The following is a 25542-nucleotide window of genomic DNA, read 5'->3' as shown; positions in this document are numbered from 1 at the left end:
ATGTGGACCCATAGAGATGTTTTCAAAAACCCTACTTGATGGATAAATAACCACTTAAGTGACCAATCAAGATAGGAAGAGCAAAGATTCCTTTATTATGATTGGTTAATAAACGGTACCTGAGGATCGAGTAGGATTTCTGAACGCAGCTTAGTTTGCGACCTCTCTTTTGCTTCATAGCAGACGATAGTGTGATACGGTTCTTGTCAATTATGTGGAAATATTCTCCAAATTATACGGAGACTTTTATCTTAAATAATAAATATGTGCAAATGCGTTAAAAATGAACTTATACAGTGTAAATAACAAATTATTGTTTTGACTACCACTTGCACCTTGTTTAAACATAATGAACAAAACCAAGTTGCAAGATATTTTCTCAAGGGGGCTTAAACAAGCCAGTAGAGTTAATATTAATAACACCAACAGTTTTAAAACACCATCGAGAACGTTATTATATACCGTATGTAATAATTACAGTACGTCTTGTGCAAATACTGCACAAGATTTAGACTTTGACCGTCAACAGCCGGTATTGCTAAATAATGTAATAAAACGATATAGTTCAATACAACAAAGTAATTTTTCCTACATGTCTCATCCTCGGATTATTTCTCCTATAATTTTATGTAATGGAGATAGATATGTAGGATATAAAATTTATCACGGTGGTCAAAGTTACAACAGCACCAGATATTTCTCAAGCGCTAACATTGACTCTGTGTCTGAAATTGAAGCTCCAATGCAATTGAGTGGCATTTTCAAAACGATATCAGAGAGTATGCCTATTAAAATTGCACAAGATTCCTTATTGTGGATGCACGACTATACAGGTTTGCCATGGTGGTTGGTTATTATACTTACCACTGGTATTATAAGGACAGCAGTGACTTTACCCCTATCTTTTTATCAGGTACATATATAGATATTACTATTGTAACACATAACTTGATATTATATTTTTATAATTATCAATAATATTTTCAGCACTGTATAATCGCAAAATTGGAAAACCTCAAGTTTGAAATGAATGAGATAGTTAAAGAAATGAAGAAGGAAACAAATTATGGGGTATACAAATATAAGTGGCCGAAAGAATATGCTAAGCGTTTGTACATTCATTCTGTAGGTAATATTTTATTTCGCTTGCTTTGAATTTCTAAATCCATGATAATAAAACAAGATACAATTACAATATTTAATCTTTAAATATTCGTGTGTAATAAATATGCATCTTTGCCACTTTGGTTGCAGATGAAGAAACAATGGAATAACCTGATTGTTCGAGAGAATTGCCACCCAGCAAAATCTAGCATATTAGTATTAGTACAGGTGCCTTTATGGGTATCATTGTCAGTGTCTATCAGAAATTTATGTTATATGTTACCTGAACAAAATGCCAGTAAGTAAGATATACTTGATACTTAAGTAAACAATTAGAAATTACAGTTATATGTGTTTCTTTTTTTTTTTAATTAGATTCTTATGCTACACACCAGGAATTTACAACTGACGGGTTTCTTTGGATCACAAATTTGACTGTAGCAGACCCCTTTGTACTTCCAATAGCAATGGGATTATGCAATTTAGCTATTATAGAGGTAAGTTTCTTAAGTGTAAGGGGAAAATTATATATTTATATAATTTTAATATCGTATGATTTTTACAGATAAATCACATGAGCAGGACAAAAGAAACGACAAAGTGGATAAAATACATGACTTATTTCGCCAGAATCGTTGCTATTGGTATAGTTCCTATTGCCATGTGCGTACCATCGGTAAGTTATGAGAAGATTCTGTTATGAGATCAGTGAAGTGGAAATTATGAAGAATGATAAAAAATGTTTCTTTTACAGTGTGTGAGCTTGTATTGGGCGACTAGCTGTGCCTTTGGCGTCTTGCAAAATCTAATCCTGTTGTCACCGAAGTTACGTCGATTCGCAAGAGTGCCAATAACTGCTTCCGAATCGCCACATCCGTACTCGTTACTTCGTGAAAAGATAATAGCTAGATGCAGCTTGAAAAGGAAAATGGAAACCTCACCGAAGACGTAGGCATTTTTTATGATACGATGAAAATATTTCATAAGTCAATATGATTTTCTTTGTACGAGTCGAGTGTTGCATATTCAGAAATTTTATGCTATTTATAAATCGATAATTCTGATGTATATAGATACGTATTATCGAGTCCAGCCATATTATTCTTACAAAATTTTCCTAACTAAACTGCATGTCATTGAAATATTTTGAATATCCTAAATATCAAGATAAAATTAATTTTTAACTTACGATAATCGAGCTGATTGTGCAAATAATTTATAAGAAATAACTCTTCGTACAAATGGAGTGTTTATAGCGTCATCTGTGAGCAAGTAGTGCGTGACATTTATTTATTATCATACTGAAATAATTATGCGTTATTCTCAGTGAAATACTTAATATCTAAATAAACAATCGTGTTTCGCATTAAGAGCGTGGCGTAAATATTATTTTACGCCACGCGACGAGTGTAAATATTATTACGACAACAGGTGTATTTTTCTCCCTCCGATATTGCCGCTGAGAGATGCGCTTGAAAAAGGAAATGTACAATTTATTTCACCTTGGCCTCTATGCGTGAACCGAAGATAACGTTTTGGTTAGACAAGCACAACAGGAAAAAAATACATTTGCGTGGTAGCAACGTATTTGAATTATACTTATATCGAAGATTTTGCCTGTATTGACGATTTTGTGTATATAAAGTCGATTTCGAAGACGATGCGAGGCAATAGAATTCAAACGACGAATAAACGCCAAGATCGCGATCAAAGAACGAAGCTCAAGATGAAGTCTCAGTTGACAGTTTTGTTGCTATGTCTGGTGCTGTGCGCGACGCCGCTTGTAATGACGCAGTCACAAGTAAGTATTTCACTTTGAGAACACTTACCGATGGAAAGTCCGGGATTATTAACGTCAATGAGAGTCAATCGGTCGTAATAATGAAAGCGGATACTCTTATCGCGAAAGTTATAACCGAATGAATTGAGGGAATCCTGTAACTTCGACGTTGTGATGTAAGAGTGCTTCCCAAAAATTCTTTCAATGCTAAAAACCGTAATGTAACAAAAAAAATAGAATGCAGTTAGTTGTTTTTAATACGTTAACTGCCACGTCACCAGTGACTGACACTGAACTTTCCGTTCGGGTCGCGTCGGTCACCGGTGACTGACAGTGTAAAGTATGATATAAAACTAAAAAAATTACATAGTTTAATAAGTAATTTCAGGATTGTATAATTAATATACTTAAATATTTCTTATCAAAAAATTTTAATGAATTTGGCCTGACGGAGATTTCCTCCAAAATGCGCGTGGCAGTTAACGTGTTAATGCTTGTCAGCCAAGCGGTGAAAGCCAATTATTAATTTTAATTCACTTCAGTTTATAATTTATTTATTATGTCGAGCTTTACGAATCATTACAAAGTAATTCTTTCAGAATTAATTTTATATTAGTTATATTTCAATGTTTGATATTTTATACTGTGTGACGTCAAAGTTATCGGAATTATGTCGAAAAACGTTCGTTTGATTTAAAACGAGACATTTTTCAACTTTTACAAAGTTTCTTTTTTCGCCTTCCCCAAAATATTATGTTCGTAGATGTTTTCAATCACGACAGATATTTATAATAATTTTTACGTGCTTATAGAATTGTTCTTCGTAATATATATATTTTTAAATTTATATTTCCAAATACACAAGATAAGACAAAGTGTCACAAACGATGAAATTGGTCAGATTTTTGCCGGTACAATAGCTTTTGCAGATAAAACACACTCTTCTTCGCGCACGTCCGTTCTCACAGCTTTCACCGCGGCCTCTTATAGGAGGAAATACTTCCTGCTTCTATTCATCCGACCGATTTTCTCTTCTTCGTTGTAGAGCTGAGGATTAATTGAACGATTTGTTCACTTAGGCACATGTACTGCCCTATCCGAGGGACTGCAGCAAGTATCAACAATGCGATCAAAGCGGTTGCTTTGTTATGAGCTGTGGTCTGGGAACGGAATTCAACCCGGCGATCGGTACCTGCGATTATCCTCTGAGGGATCGTTCAGGATGTAGTAATCGTGGATCAGAATCTTAAATCTCGGGTCTGGCGGCGATTTTCATGAAGATACCGAGTCATTTTGCGATTTTCTCAACGGACGTTACGTTTGAACGGTTAAATATCTGTTGTTACTACATTGTACAAATAAAGAATTACAATATTTGCATATAAAAAATAGATGAATATGTTCAATATATTACATTATTATTCGCTAAGACGATAAAATAAGACGATAAAATGTTTGACATGAGAAGATGTGTTTCTAATTCTGCCGTTTGCGCTCATTTGCAACACGAGATATGAATTACATTCGTTTTAGATACGCTCGTTGCTCGTATTTTAATTTCATGTCGGAATTCCGTTTTCAGCAAATCTAATCTAACGCAGACCTTCTGCCTTATTAGACACGATAATGTAAATTAAAAATTCGCAAATTAAAAAAATACGAAAATCTCTGATCCCGTCCCAGTAGTCGCGGCAATTTCCGCGTTATCTTTCAAACATGTTGAGTCTCGACGATCGATGTATCGTCGCGGCAGATTCGAAAAAAATCGTGCGGCGAAACTGCAGCGAAGTCGAGCTGCACCGCTCGGCACTTTCGCACGCGGATTGATAATGCGGACGCGGGCTCTCTGCGGAAATGCAATCTGGCGCGCGTCGGGAGCGACGGGAATCGCGGTAAACTGTCATCGTCGCTCATGATAGCGGCGGCGGCGATGAGATGCAACGGCGAGAGCGGCAGTGGCCGACGGATCAAACGGTGTCCGACGCGCGCGGACGCGACCTTCGTCGTTGTGCATCGAGCAGATAAGCGATTTTTCCGCAGCCTACTGATAAAGCTCGTCCTGTGTGCACGACGAGTAGCGTACGCAATAACAACACGTCGGGAATCACCGGTTTCCGCGGTTACGACGACGATCGACATCATTCCCACCCCAGAAGACGACGTGACCTGCGAATAAATATCACGATCTTTCTCTCCTTTTCGCTCACGTTCGCTCACGTTGTAATTGCCGCCGAATAGCTCCTCAAGATCGTACGGAGGATGTGGTACCGACTGCTGACCCTGTTGCTTCTGGTGTGCTGTTGCCACTTCGTCGCCGCTTCCAAGAGGATGAAAGTGGTGAGTGCGAACGATTCTTTCGCTGGTGTCACGATTTCTTCGACAGGACGACCTGTCTGTTCTTAAAAACACCGAGAGGGGGGGGGGGGAGATTAATCATTCAGTTGTTACTTTGGATTATTTTGTTCCGTTACTTTGCGAAATGTTGTGCAGCTTGATCTCCGAAGTAAAGTGAAGTTGCAATGAGATTCATGGCGCATCTCGTAGTTTACCTCGTCTTCGTAACTATTTGAATAAGCGCGTGAAAGATTCAACGTTTGTTCTGCAGCATCGGTTAACTTTGACTCGTAGAGTTAACCGAGTCTTATCCTGGTTTTACTTCGGAGAAAGAGCGAATCGATTAAACTCAAATTGAACTTGATCGACTCGAGAGTTTGCGGAAGCTCGTCTTGAAAATGTGATACTCAACTCACGTTCGGTGCTTTCACGAGCGTGCGTGGAACATAATATTACCGAGTGATGTGTTGCAAATTTACTACAATACATCTCGTATGGGAAAACTTAAACTTAATGTAACGTACGAGAGAAGGTTGCGAAATGAACGAATGAAAATTAAATAATTAATCGAGCAATCGAATTTCGTTGAAAAGGAGCATGATTGATGAAAAATACGTTTGAATAGTTTGACGAGATCATTCGCGTAAAAATAAATACATGTAATTGTTCATGTTTCACACATTGAAAAAAAATATCTAAATAATAAAAAATATTTATTCGGAGGTCTTAATAACATTTAGTTATGTTGTAATAATACATTTATCTTAATATGTTATCCTTATCTTTGTAACATAGTTTCCTCATATTAATATTTTTACTGATTCAAATATTAAAAATAATATTTCTACATTATGATTTTAATATTTAGGAATATTATATTATCAACTAACAATTTTAAAACATTTATAAAATATTATGTTAAAATGTTTATAAGATCTACATAAAATCAATATTTCAAGAGATTGATTTAATGTTTCCGGCTTACTGAGATTAAAACGAAATACTATAAGGCTCGATTAGTATTATAATATTAACCAAGTCTTGTAGTATTTCGTATTAATCTCTCATGGAATTAATATCAATTATATATATTAATTATATATAATATAAATTTTATATATATATATATATATAATCACAATTATTTATTGCATCATAATTCAATAAATAAATCATAATTATCAATGCGACAAAGAGTGCATACAAATTTTTATTGCACTTATAATGTTAACTATGTATTTTAAAGCTGTGTCGGCTCTCTTATTAGCATATCTTACACAAATTATATTTAAATGGGGAAATTTCGATCTCTAATTGAATATATTATTAGGACCCATTGAATAAATCTTATTTCAACATTTAGACATTGTTTGTGTTCAGAGAGAGAGAGCATGCTCGTTCATTTCACAGACCCTTGCTGCATTCGTGCCCTTTTCTGACTTTTTCCGCAGGACGGCAAGTCTTACACGGTGTCGGCGTATCCGGAGGACTGCAGGAAGTACGTGATGTGCAGCGAGGGCAGATGCAAGCTGGAGACTTGCGAGCCCACCTACTTCTTCGACCCGGTCAGCTCCACCTGCACCCACCGGGCGCGCGGTTCCGCCAATTGTGACTTCAAGCTATCACGAAAATCGCGACGCGGCTGAGATCGTCGATGTGTATCGTAAATGTATCCCCCCCTTCGTGACGAGGTTCCGAAGGAGCTCAAATAAAACTCAGCAATGGAACAGCACAATCCCCCCCATTCATTTCTTGCACCCCCGTACATTGTTGTCCTCGCTCCCGTCCCCTCGTGTCGGTCCCTTTATTAAGCCGATGATAATAATCGTTAACGAGCGATAATTGGCAAATAGTTCTGTTTGCAGCCGCTCTTTCGTCGCCTCGTTTCATGTTCGTGTGAGTCGACGTTTTTTTTTTCCTTGAACGCGTATGTGCGTGGGGGAACAAACACTGCAGGTCAATTTTCCTCTTCTTCTTTTCCCCCTATCTCTTTCTTTCTTTCTGTCCGTCCCTTCTCTCTCTTTCTCTCCCTCTTTCTCTCTTTTCGTCGCCCGACCATCCATCATCTGTTGCTTTCCCGTTCATCTCTTCTTTCCTCGAACATTCCTCGAGGATAACCCTAAGGATAACCCTCGGACTATTCAGGCGATAACCTTTAGGCTTCCGTGAATCGGCTTACTTGTTTTCTTAGCTATCTGCTTCAGAGTAAAGCTGCTCGGCCGATCGGCTACGGTGTCGCGATTTTACGAGGAGCCGAGGTTCAGTGTAGTACGATGCTCGGTCTATCGTGGAGGTATTGAAGATGACAGCATCATTCAATCGCTTCCTCGTCGCGCTCTGCGTCGTCCATATCTGCGTTGTCTTCGCGGTATGTGGTGGGATCGTTTCTTTTGCGGGTGGCTCTCTCTTGGGTGGTGCATGCACACGGAGCCACTCCAAAACCGTCCGTCCTTCTTATCCGTGGTGTTCAAGACACTCCGTAATCCGACTGCGGATTTAGACTGAGAACTTTAGACCGGTAGTCCGAAGAAGCGCAGACACCGAAGGAGTTTTCTGGTGCCGTGGAAAACGCCTGCGTTTCGCCGGCGATGAAATGTGCGCGATTTGTGTCGAGGCTGATAACAGATACGGAAACGCGAATCGATTTGCAGTGTGAGATTTGCGTGGTCTCTCTCTCTCTCTCTCTTTCTCTCTCTCTTTCTCTCTCTTTCTCTCTCAGCATTTCCTCGAGATTTCCCAATAACAGATTCTCGTACGACCTTCAAACCATCGATTTCGAGAGATATCAGCACATGTATTGAGATTTATTCATTATTGACATAATAATTTGTGGTGTAATATTATTAACGAGTCGAGTTCGAAAACATTTTGCTTCATATTATATTGGCGAGACGCGCGTTATATAACAACACATGTTCGAAACGCGAATTCGCAATTACGCGTGGCGATATTGGGTTGCGCAGATGCGTAATTTATCAGATAAAAAGCCGAACATATGTGTGACATCTATACACGTATACTCACACACATTTTTTTCCCCTGTTTGAACCCGCTAGACGTCATAATGAAACATTGTTGACACAATCGGTGAATTTATTTCTGCAGTTATCTGAGAGCAAGCGCACACGATTTTTCGCGATCTGTAATACGCGTCTCCGATGCGCGCATGCGAGAGATATTAACTTGCACAATACGCTGTACCGTGTTATTAGACCTGATAGGCAAAATTTCAACAGAGACTTTGTTTGATATTTATCTTCGCGTACATAAGTACATAACATAATCTGGAATAAACAGTTTCGTACACGCGCGAACGCAGGTATTAACGAAAAAACAACGGACTTGTGGCGTTTGTGACGTCATAAGTAGCTAACTTACGTGTCAATTAACTGTATGTGCGTGTGTGTGTGTTTGTTTTCTTCTGTCAATATTTACTATTGTAGATTTATGATCCAAGAGCCACGACTACGAAACCACCTGAGCGTCGTGAAGCGGTGCCACCTTGGTATTCGGCAGGTAAAGCGAACGAGTCGGGAATTCAGGCGACGCCTTTCGCTCCGAAATGGCAAACGCACGACGACGACGTCTCGTCCAAGCCTGCTACGAAGGGTTGGGGCCCTTGGCGAAAAAATCCGGGCAACGAGATCGAACAAAGGACACAGGTCAATACCCAGGATCACCCGGCCGAGCAAGTTCCCGAGCAGCAACATCATCCTGAATTCAATAAGTGGGAAGAACAGGGAAATCTGAAGTCATCTCCGCCACGAGAAGGATCGGTCGATTCCGATAAAAATCGCGGAGGCTTCCAGGATGCATCGAAATACGGGAGCCGGGGTTCACCGCAGAACATGATTGATTTTGAAAATAAACTTCCGCCGAGATACGACGATACGAGCGCGGGGGATGAGAATTTGTACGAAGGAGTGCCTGTCGACAGCACGGTAATTTTTTCCTTTTTCTTCACCGTATCTAAGCAGGTTTTTTTTTATTCGCTAGAATACCTTGCTTGCGTATTTATTTATTCAAGTTCATAATATGCTTCATGCTGTTGGAATGTCATTTGACAAGTGGCAACGTGATTCGCGATAAATAGGAGAAAATTGAATTTGCTCATGATAGATTTTTATTTCGTACAGAAACCACATAAGGAAAACATACTTATTTCGTGGAAACCGCGGCACACAGTGGCTCGGTACAGCCGCCAATTCGGCGTGCAGTGTCCCGATCACAATTCCACGGGGCAATTTGTTTATCCGCTCGACTGCAAGTTCTTCGTCAATTGTTGGAAGGGTCGCGCATTTGTTCAGCCGTGCGCTCCCGGCACTTATTTTAATCCTAACACCCTGGAGTGTGACTTCCCGCACAAAGTGAAGTGCTACGAGGGTGAATTCGCCGATTACAGGGAGCCGATTTACTCCGAATCTCAAGTCGATCGAAATTCGCAAAAGTTACAAGTGCGTTTTTCTCTCTCAACGGTTTATATTATTACTGATATATATAATTATATAGCTATAAAAATTTAATTTCTCTTTAAATTGATCGATCTGAACGTGACATTTGTTTTTTTTCGTATATTTATCACAGTATTTTGAAATTAATATTTACCTTAGTTAACACAAGTAATTTAAATTTCAAGTAAAATTCGCGTTACAGTCGAGTTGACTTAATTGACAGGAACCGAAATGCCCGCCTTACGTGACGGGTTTAATGCCGCATTACGGAGACTGTACGAAATTTTTGCAATGCGCGAACGGTGCAACCTACGTTATGGATTGCGGCCCTGGGACTGTTTTTAATCCCGCCCTTAGTGTGTGCGATTGGCCGCGCAATGTAAAGGGCTGCGAAGGTAACAAGAAAATTAGTATTTCTTAATCGAAGGATTAATATCGCTTGATGCAACAAAAAACGTTCATTTCAATCTGTTTCACTTGCAATTACAGATACCTTCAAATCCGAGGAGGATGTCAAAATACTACTCACACCCCCGAGTCCACAGACGTATCCTTACGCGCACGACAAGTTGAAATATACCGACGGGAAGAAAATTGCGTGTCCTGCAGATTTCACTGGTTTGCTGCCCCATCCGGAGACGTGCAAAAAGTTCCTTCAGTGTGCGAATGGTGCTACTTTCGTGATGGACTGTGGTCCTGGCACAGCTTTCAATCCTCTTACGACGGTCTGCGACTGGCCTTACAACGTACCTGGCTGCAATACAGGTGATTGCGCACATTGCTGAGTAATACGTCAATCAGCGACTGCATTTTTCTCGCGATCATATTTTCCCAATCAATCGTAAATTATCGAATGCAATATGGAATCTGTTATCGACAAACATTTCTTGAAATATTTTCAGAGGGTCGATTGCGCACCGAGAGAAAATTATAGTCGTTTTTTAATCTTAAATTGAGCCCAAGTATTAGCGTCAACACAGATTTGACCGAATCAAGACTAAAAATCGCCCGAGAAGTTTATAATATTCTTGCTTATATATGAGAATATCTTTCATTGATTTAAGATTAACTTTTCCCCGTGTACAGATAAACCAGGCGATGAGGCGCACAGGACAACGGGTAACAGCTGGCCACCGTCCGGCGAAGTCGGAAGTGGCACTGCAACGTGGTCGGATACGAACCGATACAATGGCACAGGTGACTCTCACGGTGCAGGCTCATGGCCGGGATATAGAGCGACGACGACGACGACTCTTAGACCGCCGTGGGCACCGATAACCCCGGGTCCAGTCTTGTACCCGACGTGGAAGCCATCATCCGTGACAACCACGAGTCGAGTGTTGTATCCGACGATGAGACCGTCATTCGTGACAACTCCGGCTCCACGCTGGATACCGACGTGGACGACCGCAAGACCGTCTTACGACCGGCCCGGACACGCCGCTGATCATCGCGGTCATTACGGTCGAGTGTACGAAGACGGCCAGTACAGGGACCACGGGCCGTATCGTCCGGAGTGGCGACCGAGCGGCGGAGATTTCGGGCGACCTAAGGTCGACGGTGATTACGGGTACTACGACCGCTACGACGAACAGTGGGCGAAAGATCCGGACGCCGGTCATCCGCCGGGTACTCGTCATTTCGACCGTCGTCCGAGTGGCCAGCCGTGGCCACCCGAACGTAGATTCCCACCGGATCACGGGTACGACCATGGCTACCATCCCCGTCCTCCTTATTCCCCCAATTTACCTCACGGTTACGGGCCTGCGCCAGGTCCTCCGGCGAACCCGAGCTGGGACTCAGATAGCTCCGCTGCCGTCCCCGCTGACGGCGACTACGGTCGTGAATATTACGGGGGGTACGCTCCGCACACGGGCGACGGCCGTTGGCGTCCCGATGGCCACCAGCATCGCCCGCCTTATCATCGTCATCATCATCATCATGATCATCGCCATCACTTCGGAGACGCAGTTTCACCGGGCGAAACGGATCGGGGGCGATTATCGCCGTATTTCCCGGACGGGCGACACGAAGAAGACGACACTCAGTATCGCGAGGACGCGCAAACGACGTTTCCCGGCGCTGGGAATCCGCCGGCAAATCGGAGGACCGGTTATGACTTCTCGCAGACCAGCCCGCGACAAGACGGGCCGAGTCCTGGACTTCATCGTCCCGACTTTAATCGCACTTCTCCGCCGACTGGAAATGTTTTTCTAAACAGCGGCGATCAATTCGCTGAGAGTTCGAATCAGACTCGCTATGGTCCGTGGCGAGATGGGCCGCCCGCTCCTCGGCCGGAACAAGGAAATACCGCCTGGAGTCGAGCCGATGGATCCGCTTTCCAGCCGAGCACGTGGCGCGACCAGCCGAGTCGAGGACACGCGGACACCCCAACGCGCCCGTTGGATCAAGGTAAGATAAAAATTAATATAGCGCGTATCGAGATTATACAATTTTTCCAATGACATCGAGATGTTGATTGTAACAAGTATGTGCGAAGTTCACGACAGACTTTACGACGATCAAATTGCTGTTTTGCGACATCTAATGGCAAATATTTGCACGCTGCACGAATTAACTTTGCTGAAAAGTTGCATACAAAGCTTATCGTATTAGCGCAGCATGATATCATTTAACAAACAGCGTAGACTCCGCGCAAGGGAGAGTAACGGTTCTCTTTCATGATAATGACGCATGCAATTTAATCTTAATGCATGGAAATTACATCGCACCGTTGATGTATCTTACGAACAACGGGAGATTAAATGCATTTTACGGGCAAATAATGGGGGATTTAATATATTGTGTGTAAATGGAATAGTAAGTGCGATAAATAAATTACGGATGAAGGTTAAGTGACTGAAGAATGCAGTCAGAGGTCAGGTACAAAGTACGGAAAGTACGTTTGTGCATTTTTAATTTTTAGTCTTGTCTTACTACGTCATACACATGTCATGAAAATACTTTTTACGTAAGATTCCACGTCAGATTATTGAATATGAGTGAAAGCTTCACGTTTCGTAGACGCTCAGGAAAATAAATTCCACCAATGGCAATCGGGAAGTGATATTTATCAGCAAAGCACGGTTGACAGGGAAAACGATGCGAAAATGGCACAGTGGGCATCGAAGACGAATATCTTCGCACATTCGAGGGGTCAAATAGGTCCAGGTCTGTAAGCGGATCTATAACGTTTAAATTATTTGATCATTTCATAATAAAATAATAATTACAATTATACGTATACTTGTTAACTATTTACGGTGAGTTACAATTTAAACGGAATTGATATGTATTTATCACGTTTTACTTTATGATCACACTCGTATTTTTTTAGCAGATTCGCCGAATGAAACTAAGCATCCGAAAACGAATCTTTATCCGGATGGGATATACGCCAATGTAAATGGCGTAAAGGGTCACTTCATCACGAAGGAAATTGAGAGTAATCAAACACGCCCGGAGATGCAGTATCCGTATGAAGTTCAAAAACCATTCGATCGGGATAACAATTTGAATAGTACGCTTCTATCGTCTAAATTAATATCTCGTCGATATCTCTTTTAGTCGCGACAATTTTCCTATACTGTTAATCGCCAAATTTGGAGGTACACGTTGAAATAAAAACTCTATGTAATTACGGGGGACATTTCGAGGTATCTCTAGTTACCTCGAATTTGGAGATATTTCGCAATAATACCTCCGAATTTGGAAGTATGTACTTCGCGTTAACAGCGTATTATCACAACAATGTTTGCTACCTGATTACTACCTGTTTCTTTTTTTAACAGGCACTGATTACGGTTACGCGCCATTGTTCAACGTTACAACGTCCACGGGAACGACAGCCACGAGACCTCCGAATAAACCGTCTGTACCGACAAGAAGAGCGAAGGATCTTACAAACACTACAAACACTATAAGGGAAAAAGAACCGCGTGTTTCCCGTGACGAGAGTAGGTCCCATTTACCCGGTGTCTCGATTGAACAAGTTGACCTTTCGAGCGGTATCGATACAAAGCTAAGTGACATATCGTCGGAATTTCCGGATATCCTCGCACGGGAGACGGGTGATTACGTGGACGTGTTGGACGAGAAAAACGAGTGGAAGCCCAAATTGGTTTTCAAAAATAAGACCGAGGACATCACCACGGCTCCATCGGTCGTTATGAGGATCACCCCGAAGAAAACCGACGTCGAGCTCTTTAATATCGAAGCTCCGCCGTTTAAAGAAGGTAAGCAGAAGACTCCGTACGAACTTAGGCCTAAAAATGTTTATGCGATTGTCAGTGAATATTGGGTAAGTTGACTTATCTTGAATGGCCTTTTGGCGAGCTGGCTTCTTGTGTATCGTCGCGCCATAAAGTGTTGCATAATAATGAATTGAAACTTTTTATTATAACGCTTTCGGTAACGCTTTCGCGGGGGAAACACTTTATATGCACATAAAAATACCTATAAATATAAATTAATATAATATTATATTGAAATATCTATTTAAATATATATTTATATGTTGTGTACCGGATGTTCTATAATATTTCATTTCATGAATCATAATTATCGATGGAGAAATCATGCATTACTAAAAATTGTGCATGTAGCTACTCCATTAAATAACAAATCTGTCATTTATCTATGCAAATGTCCACGTATCTTGGTTGCGTGCAGTGTTTCTATATTATTTTGAAGAAACAGCAACGTGCAAAAATATCCGTGTATTTCCATCAACGAACGGAACATTATCTTGCACACCGTTTCTCGAGTAATCTGATTATTAATAAGGAATTCATATTAATTTTTCTTTTCTCTTTTCTCTTTTCTGCAGAGGAGCCACCTTTCCCAGTTTATTACGTGCCGTTAGTGCGACCATTGACTCATTCGCAAAAGACCGCTCTGCTGACACCCATATCCGGTCAGGTGAGATGAAGACGACTCGAAAAATTTAGCTTCAATTCTAATGAAACAAAAATGTTATCATTACCCACCTTAACAGGTGATCCGCTTGAGAGGTGGTACCGGACCTAACGATGGTTACGTTGAGGTCCAAGGCGCGCTGCCAGGTTGGGGCATCGTGTGTGATTCTAGAAATAGTTGGACGCTGAAAGAGGCTCACATAGTGTGCAGACAACTTGGTTACACCAGGTACGCAAAGTGAAAGTTATCGTATCTTCCTTTTTTATAAATCTGTAGCTAGATTATACATCGTGCAGTTGCTCACGTGTCGCGGCTGTAACGTGTAAATTACTATATATGATAATTAACATTCAGTTACATGAAAAAAAGAGAAATCATTACCTTGCTATTGTATTTTAGTACACTGAAGTTAACTCGAGAAAATATATTCCTAATCTCGAGATTTGTCCGTTGCGTGTAAAGCTCGCTTGCACCGCGTGATCTTGGATCGTGATGAAGTAGTAACTAACGACGGAGCGCGATATGACAAATTATACCAAGTCTTTTGTTCATCATGTAGAGGCGCCGAAATGGCTTGGCAAGGCAGAAACAATCACAACGGAGTGCCAACTTGGGTAGCGGCGAACACCGTGACGTGTCTCGGCAACGAGACCAGATTTCAATCGTGCAAGTAAGATACCCGCTGCCAGAAACTGATAAACGCTCTCTATTATCGCGGGCGGGGATTCGTTTGACAAGTAGAAATCTACGAGATTCTCGCGGGCCTAATAGCAGCAAAACGATAGCAGCGATTTGTTCTTCGCTCTTCTCCTTTCTCGCTTTTCAAAATCTACGAACATCCTGCGATCCTCTTCGCACGACGACGCGGATCGCAGCGGAGATGTTCGCGCTGCGATACACACCGTGATGATAATTATGCCAATCTAGATTCACGCACAATCAGGAGTGCCGCGTGGATAGGGACGCTGTCGGCGTGCGATGCCTCTCGAATCATATCGCGCATTGTCGCAAGGACGAGATACCGCACGAGGAACAATGCTACCATTTGGCCGAGCCAGTCGGAGGGTTGAACCGTGCTGAGGCGTCAGATTACTGCAAGCGAAGGAACGCCCGGCTCATCGACATCGCCAACCAGGCGGAAAACAACTTCGTGTCGGAGTGGCTGTTGCAGTTGTATCCGGAAGTTAGCTCGATCATGACCTCCGGCACCGGCTTCGCCATTATGAATCGCCCCTTCTGGCTCTGGGAGGACTCCACTCACGCCATGTTTAAGTACGACACGAAAACTCCCAGTTCGAGTTTTGATTTTAAACGATTTAAATATCCCATTAACCCGATTCTCTTTCCCTTCATCTCTCTTCCTCTTTTCACTGCCTCGGTTAACCCGTGCGCGTATGTACGCTTCGTTTCACCACGCTGCGATTCTCCTCCGAGCGCAAAATTTATTTCTACCTTATCAAAAATTAATGAATTCCAAGGTGACGGTCCCTATAACCGTAAGTTTTATGTTAAACGTTTTGTTAGATTTACAAAGTGGTGGCCCGGCTGGGTGAACGACACGGAGCAGCCACCGCAGCCGTTGGGCCCTCGTCCTCTTTGCATCGTAATGAAACGGAAATTTCCATGTCACGAACTAGCCGAGTCGACATGCGTCGCGGATTATTTCTTCTGGGATACGGAGGACTGCGCGGACAGCTCAAAGTTGCATTCCTTCGTCTGTGAGAGACCTTATGAGGACATCGGTAATGTTAAAAAAAAAATTGCCAGGGGGGTTTATGAACACAGGGGTGGAAACCGTATGAAGTGTCACTTCAGCGCGTGATGACGCGCGGCCCGATAGAAATTATATAGAGTTTTATATTTATTTTAATAACAAAGAGAAAGAGAGAGGAACACATCCCGTCAACTCACTATAATTACGCATTTATAATGGAGAGCGGAACGTATTAACGGAGATAATTTATACGTTACGAAACTTCATCGGGCATTATTTAATTCGATTCAAATATCCGCCTCTCTGACACAGAGAATAACGTAATAACGTAATTCTCTCCGCGCAGTATCACACGATATATATTCCAAACGCGCGGAAAGACAATTTGCGGATTTAACAATATCCGCTTTTCCAGGCTGCGTTTACGGGAAAGGAAATCAATACGCCGGTAAAGCCAATGTAACACTATCAGGAAACGAATGTCTCCCATGGGCCGACCAGAGAATCGCCCATCAGCTGCGCGTGAATGTGAGTGTTCGGTGCTCTTTGTGCGGCCTGCGGAAAATCCAGCGATCCAGTTCGGATTAAATCGCACGACATGCGTTGTTATAGGTCGTTAGCGAGGAAGCCCGGGAGAAACTGAGAACGCACAACTTCTGCAGGAACCCTAATCCCGCAAAGGAATCGAGGCCATGGTGCTTCGCAGGACCAACGGGAGAGCGCGAATATTGCGATATTCCTGCCTGTCGAAATATCGGTAGGTACTCGAAGTTGTGTGATTAATTGAATCACTCTCTCCACGATCGCGAGTCGCGAAGAATGAAGCATTGGCATGAATATCGAAGTAGAGAAGAGAGAGAGAGAGAGACAAAAGCAATTATTATTTTTTTCTCAGATCCGAAACGGTCGACGTTGACTGGCCAACACAAACCTAGACATTTCGAATGCATGCCAGGAGAGTACATTCCATCTCCGTGGGTCTGCGACGGAGAGGAGGTAGGATACAAACGATCTACACATACACATACACACACACGTTCGACGCGTCCATAGTGTAAAATAGCGTGACCTACATTTCCTCTATTTTCTTGAAAGCGCAGAAAAGGGATACGGATAGGATTTAGCAAATGTCACTCGTACGTGCAATTTGAAAAAACAGCGGACACGCTCATGCGGAAATTTGCATAATTCAGAGATGGTGGAATTGCTGAGAGAATTAAATTAAAACAAAATTAAGCTGAAATGAGAAAAACACGATCATCTTCCCAAAAGAAGATGTAACGAATGAACGAATGGACGCGCGGGAGAGTAAAAGCTTGTCGTACCTAGCGAATTAAGGGTTTTAATAATAAGATGCGCAATAAGTTAGCCGCGGTGCAACTCGTAATAAATACACCTGAGGCATTGGACTTTCATGAAAACTTTTAATAACTCAAGTTTTTAATCGTCGACCTCTCCATTTCGAAACGATCCGCCGCCGCGTAGAGACGAATTACAAACTTCGAGCTTCCCTGAAACTTCCGCGATAAGATAATTGCATTAGCGATCTGGTTTACTACGGACGAGAATCGGACGACGACACAATTATTACAACAATTGCTGTGTCTAGGATTGTACGAACGGGGCCGACGAGAGGAAGTGCGCGGTGGACCTCAGCCTCTTTGAAAAATCCGCGAAGCATAAACTCGATGGCTACGACGTGGAAAAATGGCTGAACACGCCACTGAAGACCTGCGCTTTAAGATGCAAAGAAGCCGATTTCACTTGCCGCTCTTTTAATCACAAGTCTGTCTAAAAGTTATTCGAGTTATTTATCATCCGTCAACCGGCAAGCGAGAACGTTATAATAATAATAATAATAATAATAATAAGTTTCGCGTTAAAATAGCAAATGTATAATTAACGTCCGTGTCTGTGAACGTTCTCCGCCGCAACATTCAACGACGGAGTGACAATAAAAATACACCGAGTTGTTTATACATGTTAAGAAGATAAAAAGTGTCAACGTCCGTGTAAAAAAAAGTAACTTCTTACAGACGAGCGTTACGGCACCGTTCACACACATCGTTTACACCGCGATCGTTCACGGACTAATTATTTCCCGGTGTAATGTTCGCGATTGTTCGCAAATATCCATGCATCTCGTTTCAGGGCGGAGGGCAACATCTGTCTGCTCAGCGACAGCAACATTGGCTCGACTGGCGCGCTTAAGTCTGACAGGCAGTTCGATTATTACGAAATGACGGAGAGAAGCGTGAATTGCGACGGCATGTACATTTGCAATAATCGCAAGTGCATAAATCAAAGCCAGGTCTGCAACGGTAAAAACGACTGCAACGATCGCAGCGACGAGAGTATCTGCACGGCGGAGAATCTCGATTATGAGATTCGCCTGGCAGGCACAAATAGTAGTCACGAGGGGCGAGTCGAGGTCAAAGGTGAGCACGCATGTCGCAGGAATGCACGAAAAAGTGAACGGGCGAAAGAGCGAATTCTAAAAGATTAAAAATAAAGAAAAGAGATACTGTGAAAAATATATATCGTGTTTGATGTATATACAAGACGGTCCAATTAAATCGAGCATCGTAAATATCATCAAAAACAAGTGAAATATTTAAGACGCTCGATTTAAATGGACCACCAGTATTATACGGGCCGTATATACATACGATATATATAGATCAGATAAAATATATATTAGATGATATATATATCATATATTTTAACATAGCGCAAGTGAAATTCGTATCGATCGTGCGGGTTTTAGCGGCGAGAGATCGGCGCGAAGGAGGAACGAAATGAAATTATAATGTCTCGGAGACATGACAGATCGCTTCTGTGGTCCTTTCTAAATGTGGTCGATTTGTCGAGCAGTTCTAGGACACTGGGGGCAGGTATGCGACGACGGCTTCGGCATGATCAATGCTGACGTCATCTGCAGAGAGCTCGGTTTCGTTCTCGGCGCGTTGGACGTTAGACAGGGTGGATTCTACGGAAATCTCGACCCGCCGACGAAATTTATGGTGGATCAGCTGAAGTGCCGCGGCAACGAGACTACCTTACGGGAGTGCGACTTCAACGGGTAAGAATCGCTCGGCGCTGTGACACGCGTAGCCGATGCATGCTTATGGCCGACTTTCTCGACTGTTTCCTCAGATGGGGAGTCCACAATTGTCAACCGGAGGAGGCCGTCGGCATCGTCTGTAAGACCGCGGTCAACACCTGTCAACAGGATTACTGGAAGTGCGACAACAGTGCGGCTTGCATATCGACGTCGTTCATTTGCGACGAGGTGGTCGATTGCCCGGACGGCTCCGACGAGAGCCCGGAGCATTGCGATGTGAGTAGAAGCGCAAAATTACCGTCTCGATTTCAAGTGTCGATTACTTACGGTAAAGTCACGATGGTTTTGGCGATTTTGGTTAAAATTCGTTGTTTCTTATCATTGCTTTGATAGTTTTTGGCATATATCTAGTTTCTCAATTACTATATGACGCATTTCTCATTTTAAAGGCTAAATGCTCTTTTCGACCTTTCTATCAAAATTTTTTTATTTCTGCAATTTTTTTCCTAAATTACCACTTTACCAACTTTCCAAAATTACCGGATAATTTACCGTGATTTACGGAATAGATCACCGTAAGATTGGGGCCGTTTTCATTCTCTAGACGTGAGTCAGGATGAAAACGCGACTCGCACTAGACGCAACTTCGTCTTCATTCCAGGCACCGTTCGAGTTGCGTTTAGTGGACGGCGACGGCCTTCTGCAGGGAAGGGTCGAAGTGCGACATTACGGTGTATGGGGCACCGTGTGCGACGATGACTTCACGCATAACGCAGCGGCGGTTATCTGCCGATCGTTGGGCTACGGAGGTAGAGCAATCGCCAAGAAGAATGGTTTCTTCGGGCCCGGCGAGGGACCGATATGGCTAGACGAGGTAATTCGCGATCTGAGAACATCTCTTCGATAAGCGATCGTTTCAATTTTTACTATGAATCGCTCCACCCCCGCAGCTTTCCGCCATTTAGCTCTCCCTTAGTTGCATGAACGTCAAACATCAGTAATAGTTAATTTCGAGCGATGATTCACGGCTTGTCGCTGCTTTGTTACATCGTTAACGCAATCGGAGAATACCGGATACGTCATTCTTGTGGAATAGGTTTTCTGTCACGGCAACGAGACGCAGTTGCATCGATGCGACCATAATCACTGGGGCCGACACAACTGCAATCATAACGAGGACGCAGGTGTAATTTGCTCACCTGGAGATGTCAGCGAGGTAAATCGAAAGCCAACCTAATGTCCTCCCGCTGTGTGACCGTAACCGAACGTTACACGTTTTGTTTATTGGATTGCTTTCGCTTGTTAACGGAGATTGCTAATATCGTGTACGATGTAATATTATGCTCTTTGACAATCACCACCGGCTGTGAGTCGATAACAATCGCGATAAATTCGCAAATAAACGTTACTGTTTGCATCAGCAGTTGTGTACAATTTGTTCGCTCACTTCTCGATCTTGACACATTCTCCTCTTCGCCGAGTAGCGAAAATGGACAATGGTGCCGGAACTTCCAGAGCGAAGCATCGACGAGATACTCCCGGCGAAGTGCGGCCAGCGCGCCAAAGATTTCAATGACGACGAGGACTTGATATTCGCGAAGGTGGTGCACGGCTCCATCGCGCCGAAAGGCACCTACCCTTGGCAGGTGAATTATACTATCGCCAGATCCGAATTTCGCGATGATTGATAAGTAAATTGTCGCCACGTATTTAAGGCTCCCTCACCGCGATCCTCTTGTTTTTCGTAACCGTAGAATTCAAGTGACACGCGTTCTACTCTTTTGACTTGTTTCTTCCTCACGAGAAAAAGGGTTAAAGATAGCGTCAAATAAAATTTAGGCCAGCGTGCGGGTCCGAGGACACAGCCGATCGAATCACTGGTGCGGCGCGGTGATTGTGTCGCCCCTGCACGTGTTAACGGCGGCGCATTGTCTGGAAGGCTACAACAAAGGCACGTATTTTGTTCGCGCGGGGGATTACAACACAGATGTGAGTAAATTGTCGTTATCGTCGTCGCGCAAGCGAGCGCGCACGTTTCCGCAGCGAGCTCTCACGGTGTATTCGCGCGCCGGGTTTCGCGCCGTCTAGATAGAGGAGGGCACCGAAGTGGAAGCCAACATCGAGGATTACTACGTGCACGAGGAATTCCGCATAGGTCACAAGATGAACAACGATATCGCTCTGGTTCTACTTAAAGGCCCCGGTATCCCGCTTGGCAAGGATATCATGCCAATTTGCTTACCGCCCGAGAACACCGAGTACCCAGCCGGGCTCAATTGCACGATCAGCGGATTCGGCAGCATCGAGACGGGAAAGACGAGTAAGCGAGTTTGCCGGAGGAGATTACTTTAAGCTCGCTCGTGCGATGAAACAGACCGTTGTTTCTCTTGCAGCGCAATCGAAGGATTTGCGGTACGGCTGGGTGCCCCTGTTGGACCAGTCGATTTGCCGGGCCGGTTACGTTTACGGCGAGGGCGCCATAAGCGACGGTATGATATGCGCCGGATACCTCGACGAGGGTATCGACACCTGCGACGGCGATTCCGGCGGCCCCCTGGCGTGTTATCACAATGGTAATTAGGAAAAAAATCCGTAAAGCCACGAGGAGGCCTTAATTAACCGAATAACGAGGTCTATACAGAGGAAAAGGATCTCTTTGGATTCAATAGAATTTCCTTCATTGAAGCAAATTGTCTCTTGGAGCAGACGAGCGAGTGTTTGATTCAGCGAGCAGGATTGTTTGGTTTCTCAAACAACAGTATCGGAAATTAATGATTATCCCGATTTCCCTTATCAAAATGAGAAATTGCAAAACGTTTCGATCTCGCTTAAATCAATATTCGCACGCGACAGCGTGGAAATTTCTAATATTCTTTTCTTTTCTGCGTCAGGAGCTTTCACTCTGTACGGGATAACCAGCTGGGGCCAGCATTGCGGCAGGGCGAACAAACCTGGAGTTTACGTCCGCGTAGCGTATTACCGGCGATGGATCGATCAGAAAATCAAGGAATCGCTCGCGGGCAGGTAGACTTTGTACGAAATTTGTGCGAAAGACGTTCTCTTTAAAGATGTCATGTAGCGGCCTGTCGTACATTAACAGCGTTAACGAATAATTCGCGAATAACTCCATCTATATGAAACAATTCCATCTGTACGCATCATCGCCCGTGGAGACGTAATGATAATTAGAGATACTTACTTCGTCGTAATATACTCACCGATTTTCTCTCTCTTCGTGGTTAATCCGTCCTGCGATTTATTTATATATCTCAATAAAACACGTGCCATATGGAAAGCATTGGAAGAATAAAGACGCAGACATCGATGACACACACACACACACAGGATGAGAGTGACGCAAGTGAGCACACGAACGAAGGTGGGTTCTGTTAATTTGCAGTTTATTTCGTAAGACATCTTCGTTTCTACAGTAATTGTAATTGTGTTGCTTTCCTGTCGCTGTTACATGATTGAGCCTATTTTTTTTATGTACAATAGTCCCAACGTGTCTGACCCGATTCGATCCGTGGTAACAACTCAACGTTGGCTCAAACGAATGGCGTTTATACAGACCGAAAACGTAAAGCACGTGTATGCACAGTCGAGAGAAAGTAACAGACGCGCGTTCGCATTGTATATAAACTCGCACAGCACTGAATTACATTATTACAGTGTCGCATAGGTTTTAGGCTGATCAGACGCAGGCTTAAAAGGTTCCCTTATCTTGCGTTCTCGTTTATCGCGTTACTCCCGCTAATATCGGCCCTCTTAAAAGGCGCAAGGACAAAAACGACAAAGAAGACATATATTGATCGGCATATAAAACAGCGCGATATATCAAAATATATCGGCTCAATATAAAGTACAGAGAGAGAGAGAGAGAGAGAGTCGCTGCCGCGCTTCGTGCGAAACCGCAAAACTGAAACTCTCGAGCCCCTTCGACGCGTACCACCTGCACGCGTTGCATCGATTTCTATCGCGCTTGCGAACACTCGCGAACAAAAAGAAAATTCACACGACAGAGAGAGAGAGGGAGAGGGGAAAAGAGGAGAGATAGACGTGAAGTTTTTCGTTAGCAAGAAATTAACGATCCCGAGTTGTAGTCTCGCGAACGAGATTTGCCGCGCGACGATAAGACGCCCGACAATATATACCGCGAGAGGAAGTGATCGGAAAACGTTAACCACATCGATCGTGGTTTTGCCGTAGAGATAACAAACAAAGAGCTGAACTTCGCTTCGCGAAAAGTCCTACAAAGGAGATATCCTATCTACGGTCGCACGGTGCAATTATGATCTTATGTCTCACTTAAGGGAATGTCGATCAAGAATACGCTTAGCGTGAAAATTAACGATTAAATCTAACTCGAATACGCTTAATTTAGGCGATAAAGTGGCCCCGAATCTGTGTCACTGGAAAATGTGTTAATGACCGATTGATTAATTATTAACGGTACGATTAATAATTAATTACTCATGGGACAATTAATAGTAGCAATTAATTATTAATGATAATTGTGCAAGATATTCTGGGAGAAGAATCGTTACGGAAGAAATATTACGAGATATTCTCAACGCAAGCTTCTTCAGAATATTCTGACGCGATAACGACTCCTAAGTCGGCGGAAAACAGTCTCGCGAATAGCACATACCAGTTCGTGGCAATGTGATCTTGTGTGTATCATCGAGTAGAAAAGACTTTAGTGAGGACCGCGGCGCGTCCGCGAGACACGAGTCCGGAGTTTCGGCTCTTCGAGCCGAAAGGAAGGATTTTTCCCGCAGAACGCGAGAAGGGATATTTTTCGGGGGACACAAATTCGGGCCGAACTAACGATCTAATGACTAGATGTTAAGCAAGAGTTACCGTTATCTTTCAATCAATCACTCGACGATGAACGTACGTACATACTTGTTTCTTTTTTATTTCTCTCTTTCAAGTGGCGTTAGGCAATCTCGGATTGAGACCGATCGGCGATTACGATCGCTGACGCTTTTTCTTTTTTTTTTAATCGTGGATCCCGACGCGGAGCGGATCGGTTCCCGCCGCTTTCGCCGCGCCGGTCTCCCGAAATTCGATTATCGGCCTATGTTTTAGATCTAAGTAACGTACAGATACGCATATTAATTGTATATACACACACGACTTTCTTATGTACAGAATCGTTAACTATGATAGAACGTCACTAGTGTTGCCGAACGCGAGGAGAAAGGTGCCGGCAAGGTGGGGATTCTCGGGAGAGTAGCTCGAAACAGCGGGGAAGAGGGGACTTTGATAATGAGGGGGGGAGGGGGATCGCAGGGTATCCGGAAAATGCTTTGTTTGACTATGGAAATGGTGTGTGTGTGTGTGTGTCATCGTCTACGATCAACAGTCTAACTTCAGCAAACTAAAGCTTTGCAGCGTTGCCTGCAATAGAAAAATCGTACAAAACGACACGGTAGAAAAACGTCCGGCGCGGGGATCCAACGCGGTGTGCGGAAGCGGCAAACAAACAGAGACAATTCCGGGTGTGATGATGGAGATCGAGCAGAAGAGGCCAAGAGAGATGGAAAGGAGGGAGGAGAGAAAGAGTCAGAAAGAGACAGAGTGAGAGAGAGAGAGAGAGAGAGAGGATAAGAGTTCATGAACACGGATAATGATCATACGATCACGACGTAACGCTACGAATATTGACAATGTAACACGCGCGCCGCTTAAGATGTTACAGTGTAATTAGCCTTCTTACTGTTAGTCATTGATTTACGATAACGTGCATACGCAATCGTCGGCTTGGTTTACGTACTACTTTTATTATTTTCTTTTTTTTTTACGGAAAATTGCCACGAGCTCGCGGCGCAACCAGATCTCGCTCGGATAGGACCGCTGGTGTGTTAATCGATGGCGATCGAATCAATATATATTGGACGTACGTTATCAAATATTTACAAAATAGCAAGTAAAAACTGACGGATTGTAATATCGGCACTTTAGTAAATTTGTAAAAGTGCTAAAAAGAGTTGTAAAAGTGCTACTGACGCGTTGCGTCAATAACAACAACGAGTTTCGGCGCGTGTGTCTGGGTGTGTTCTCGTGTCCTCTTTTCTTCTTCGTCGTTTAACTAACGTTCTCTCGACTCCTTTATTTTACTTCAATGTATATTATCCTTATAAAATTTCAAAAAACATCTCTATATGTATAA

The 25542-nt window shown here is 43.1% G+C and overlaps 2 protein-coding genes across 6 annotated transcripts; both read left to right on the top strand.

The window, feature by feature from the left end:
• The first annotated feature begins 163 nt into the window (after positions 1-163).
• LOC106746247 (mitochondrial inner membrane protein COX18) lies at positions 164-4055 on the top strand. The gene is made up of 8 exons (XM_014622610.1): positions 164-913; positions 988-1125; positions 1255-1402; positions 1480-1601; positions 1670-1780; positions 1859-2052; positions 2750-2905; positions 3964-4055. The coding sequence occupies exons 1-7, from the start codon at positions 350-352 to the stop codon at positions 2832-2834; spliced, it is 1362 nt and encodes a 453-aa protein (XP_014478096.1). The 5' UTR covers positions 164-349; the 3' UTR covers positions 2835-2905; positions 3964-4055.
• An 88-nt stretch (positions 4056-4143) lies between these two features.
• LOC106746246 lies at positions 4144-25418 on the top strand. Of its 5 annotated transcripts, none has more exons than XM_014622606.1 (29): positions 4144-5221; positions 6670-7586; positions 8662-9159; positions 9355-9672; positions 9893-10064; positions 10159-10434; positions 10756-12081; positions 12694-12840; positions 13010-13189; positions 13461-13904; positions 14498-14589; positions 14666-14814; positions 15146-15256; positions 15514-15858; positions 16111-16328; positions 16716-16828; positions 16913-17057; positions 17196-17296; positions 17910-18085; positions 18452-18738; positions 19175-19382; positions 19457-19640; positions 20026-20238; positions 20461-20580; positions 20849-21010; positions 21204-21353; positions 21453-21684; positions 21758-21937; positions 22256-25418. In XM_014622606.1, the coding sequence occupies exons 2-29, from the start codon at positions 7521-7523 to the stop codon at positions 22390-22392; spliced, it is 6750 nt and encodes a 2249-aa protein (XP_014478092.1). In that variant the 5' UTR covers positions 4144-5221; positions 6670-7520; the 3' UTR covers positions 22393-25418. The 5 variants fall into 5 exon arrangements, with proteins under 5 accessions (XP_014478092.1, XP_014478091.1, XP_014478094.1 ...); XM_014622605.1 differs by having other exon boundaries at positions 13007-13189; XM_014622608.1 differs by lacking the exon at positions 12694-12840.
• Positions 25419-25542: the final 124 nt, after the last annotated feature.

Source organism: Dinoponera quadriceps, unplaced genomic scaffold (genome assembly GCF_001313825.1).
Source record: "Dinoponera quadriceps isolate SergipeBrazil2010 unplaced genomic scaffold, ASM131382v1 scaffold566, whole genome shotgun sequence".
NCBI classification, from domain to species: domain Eukaryota; kingdom Metazoa; phylum Arthropoda; class Insecta; order Hymenoptera; family Formicidae; genus Dinoponera; species Dinoponera quadriceps.
Note: the sequence above shows the minus strand (reverse complement) of the source record. Positions and strands in the feature narration are given on the sequence as shown.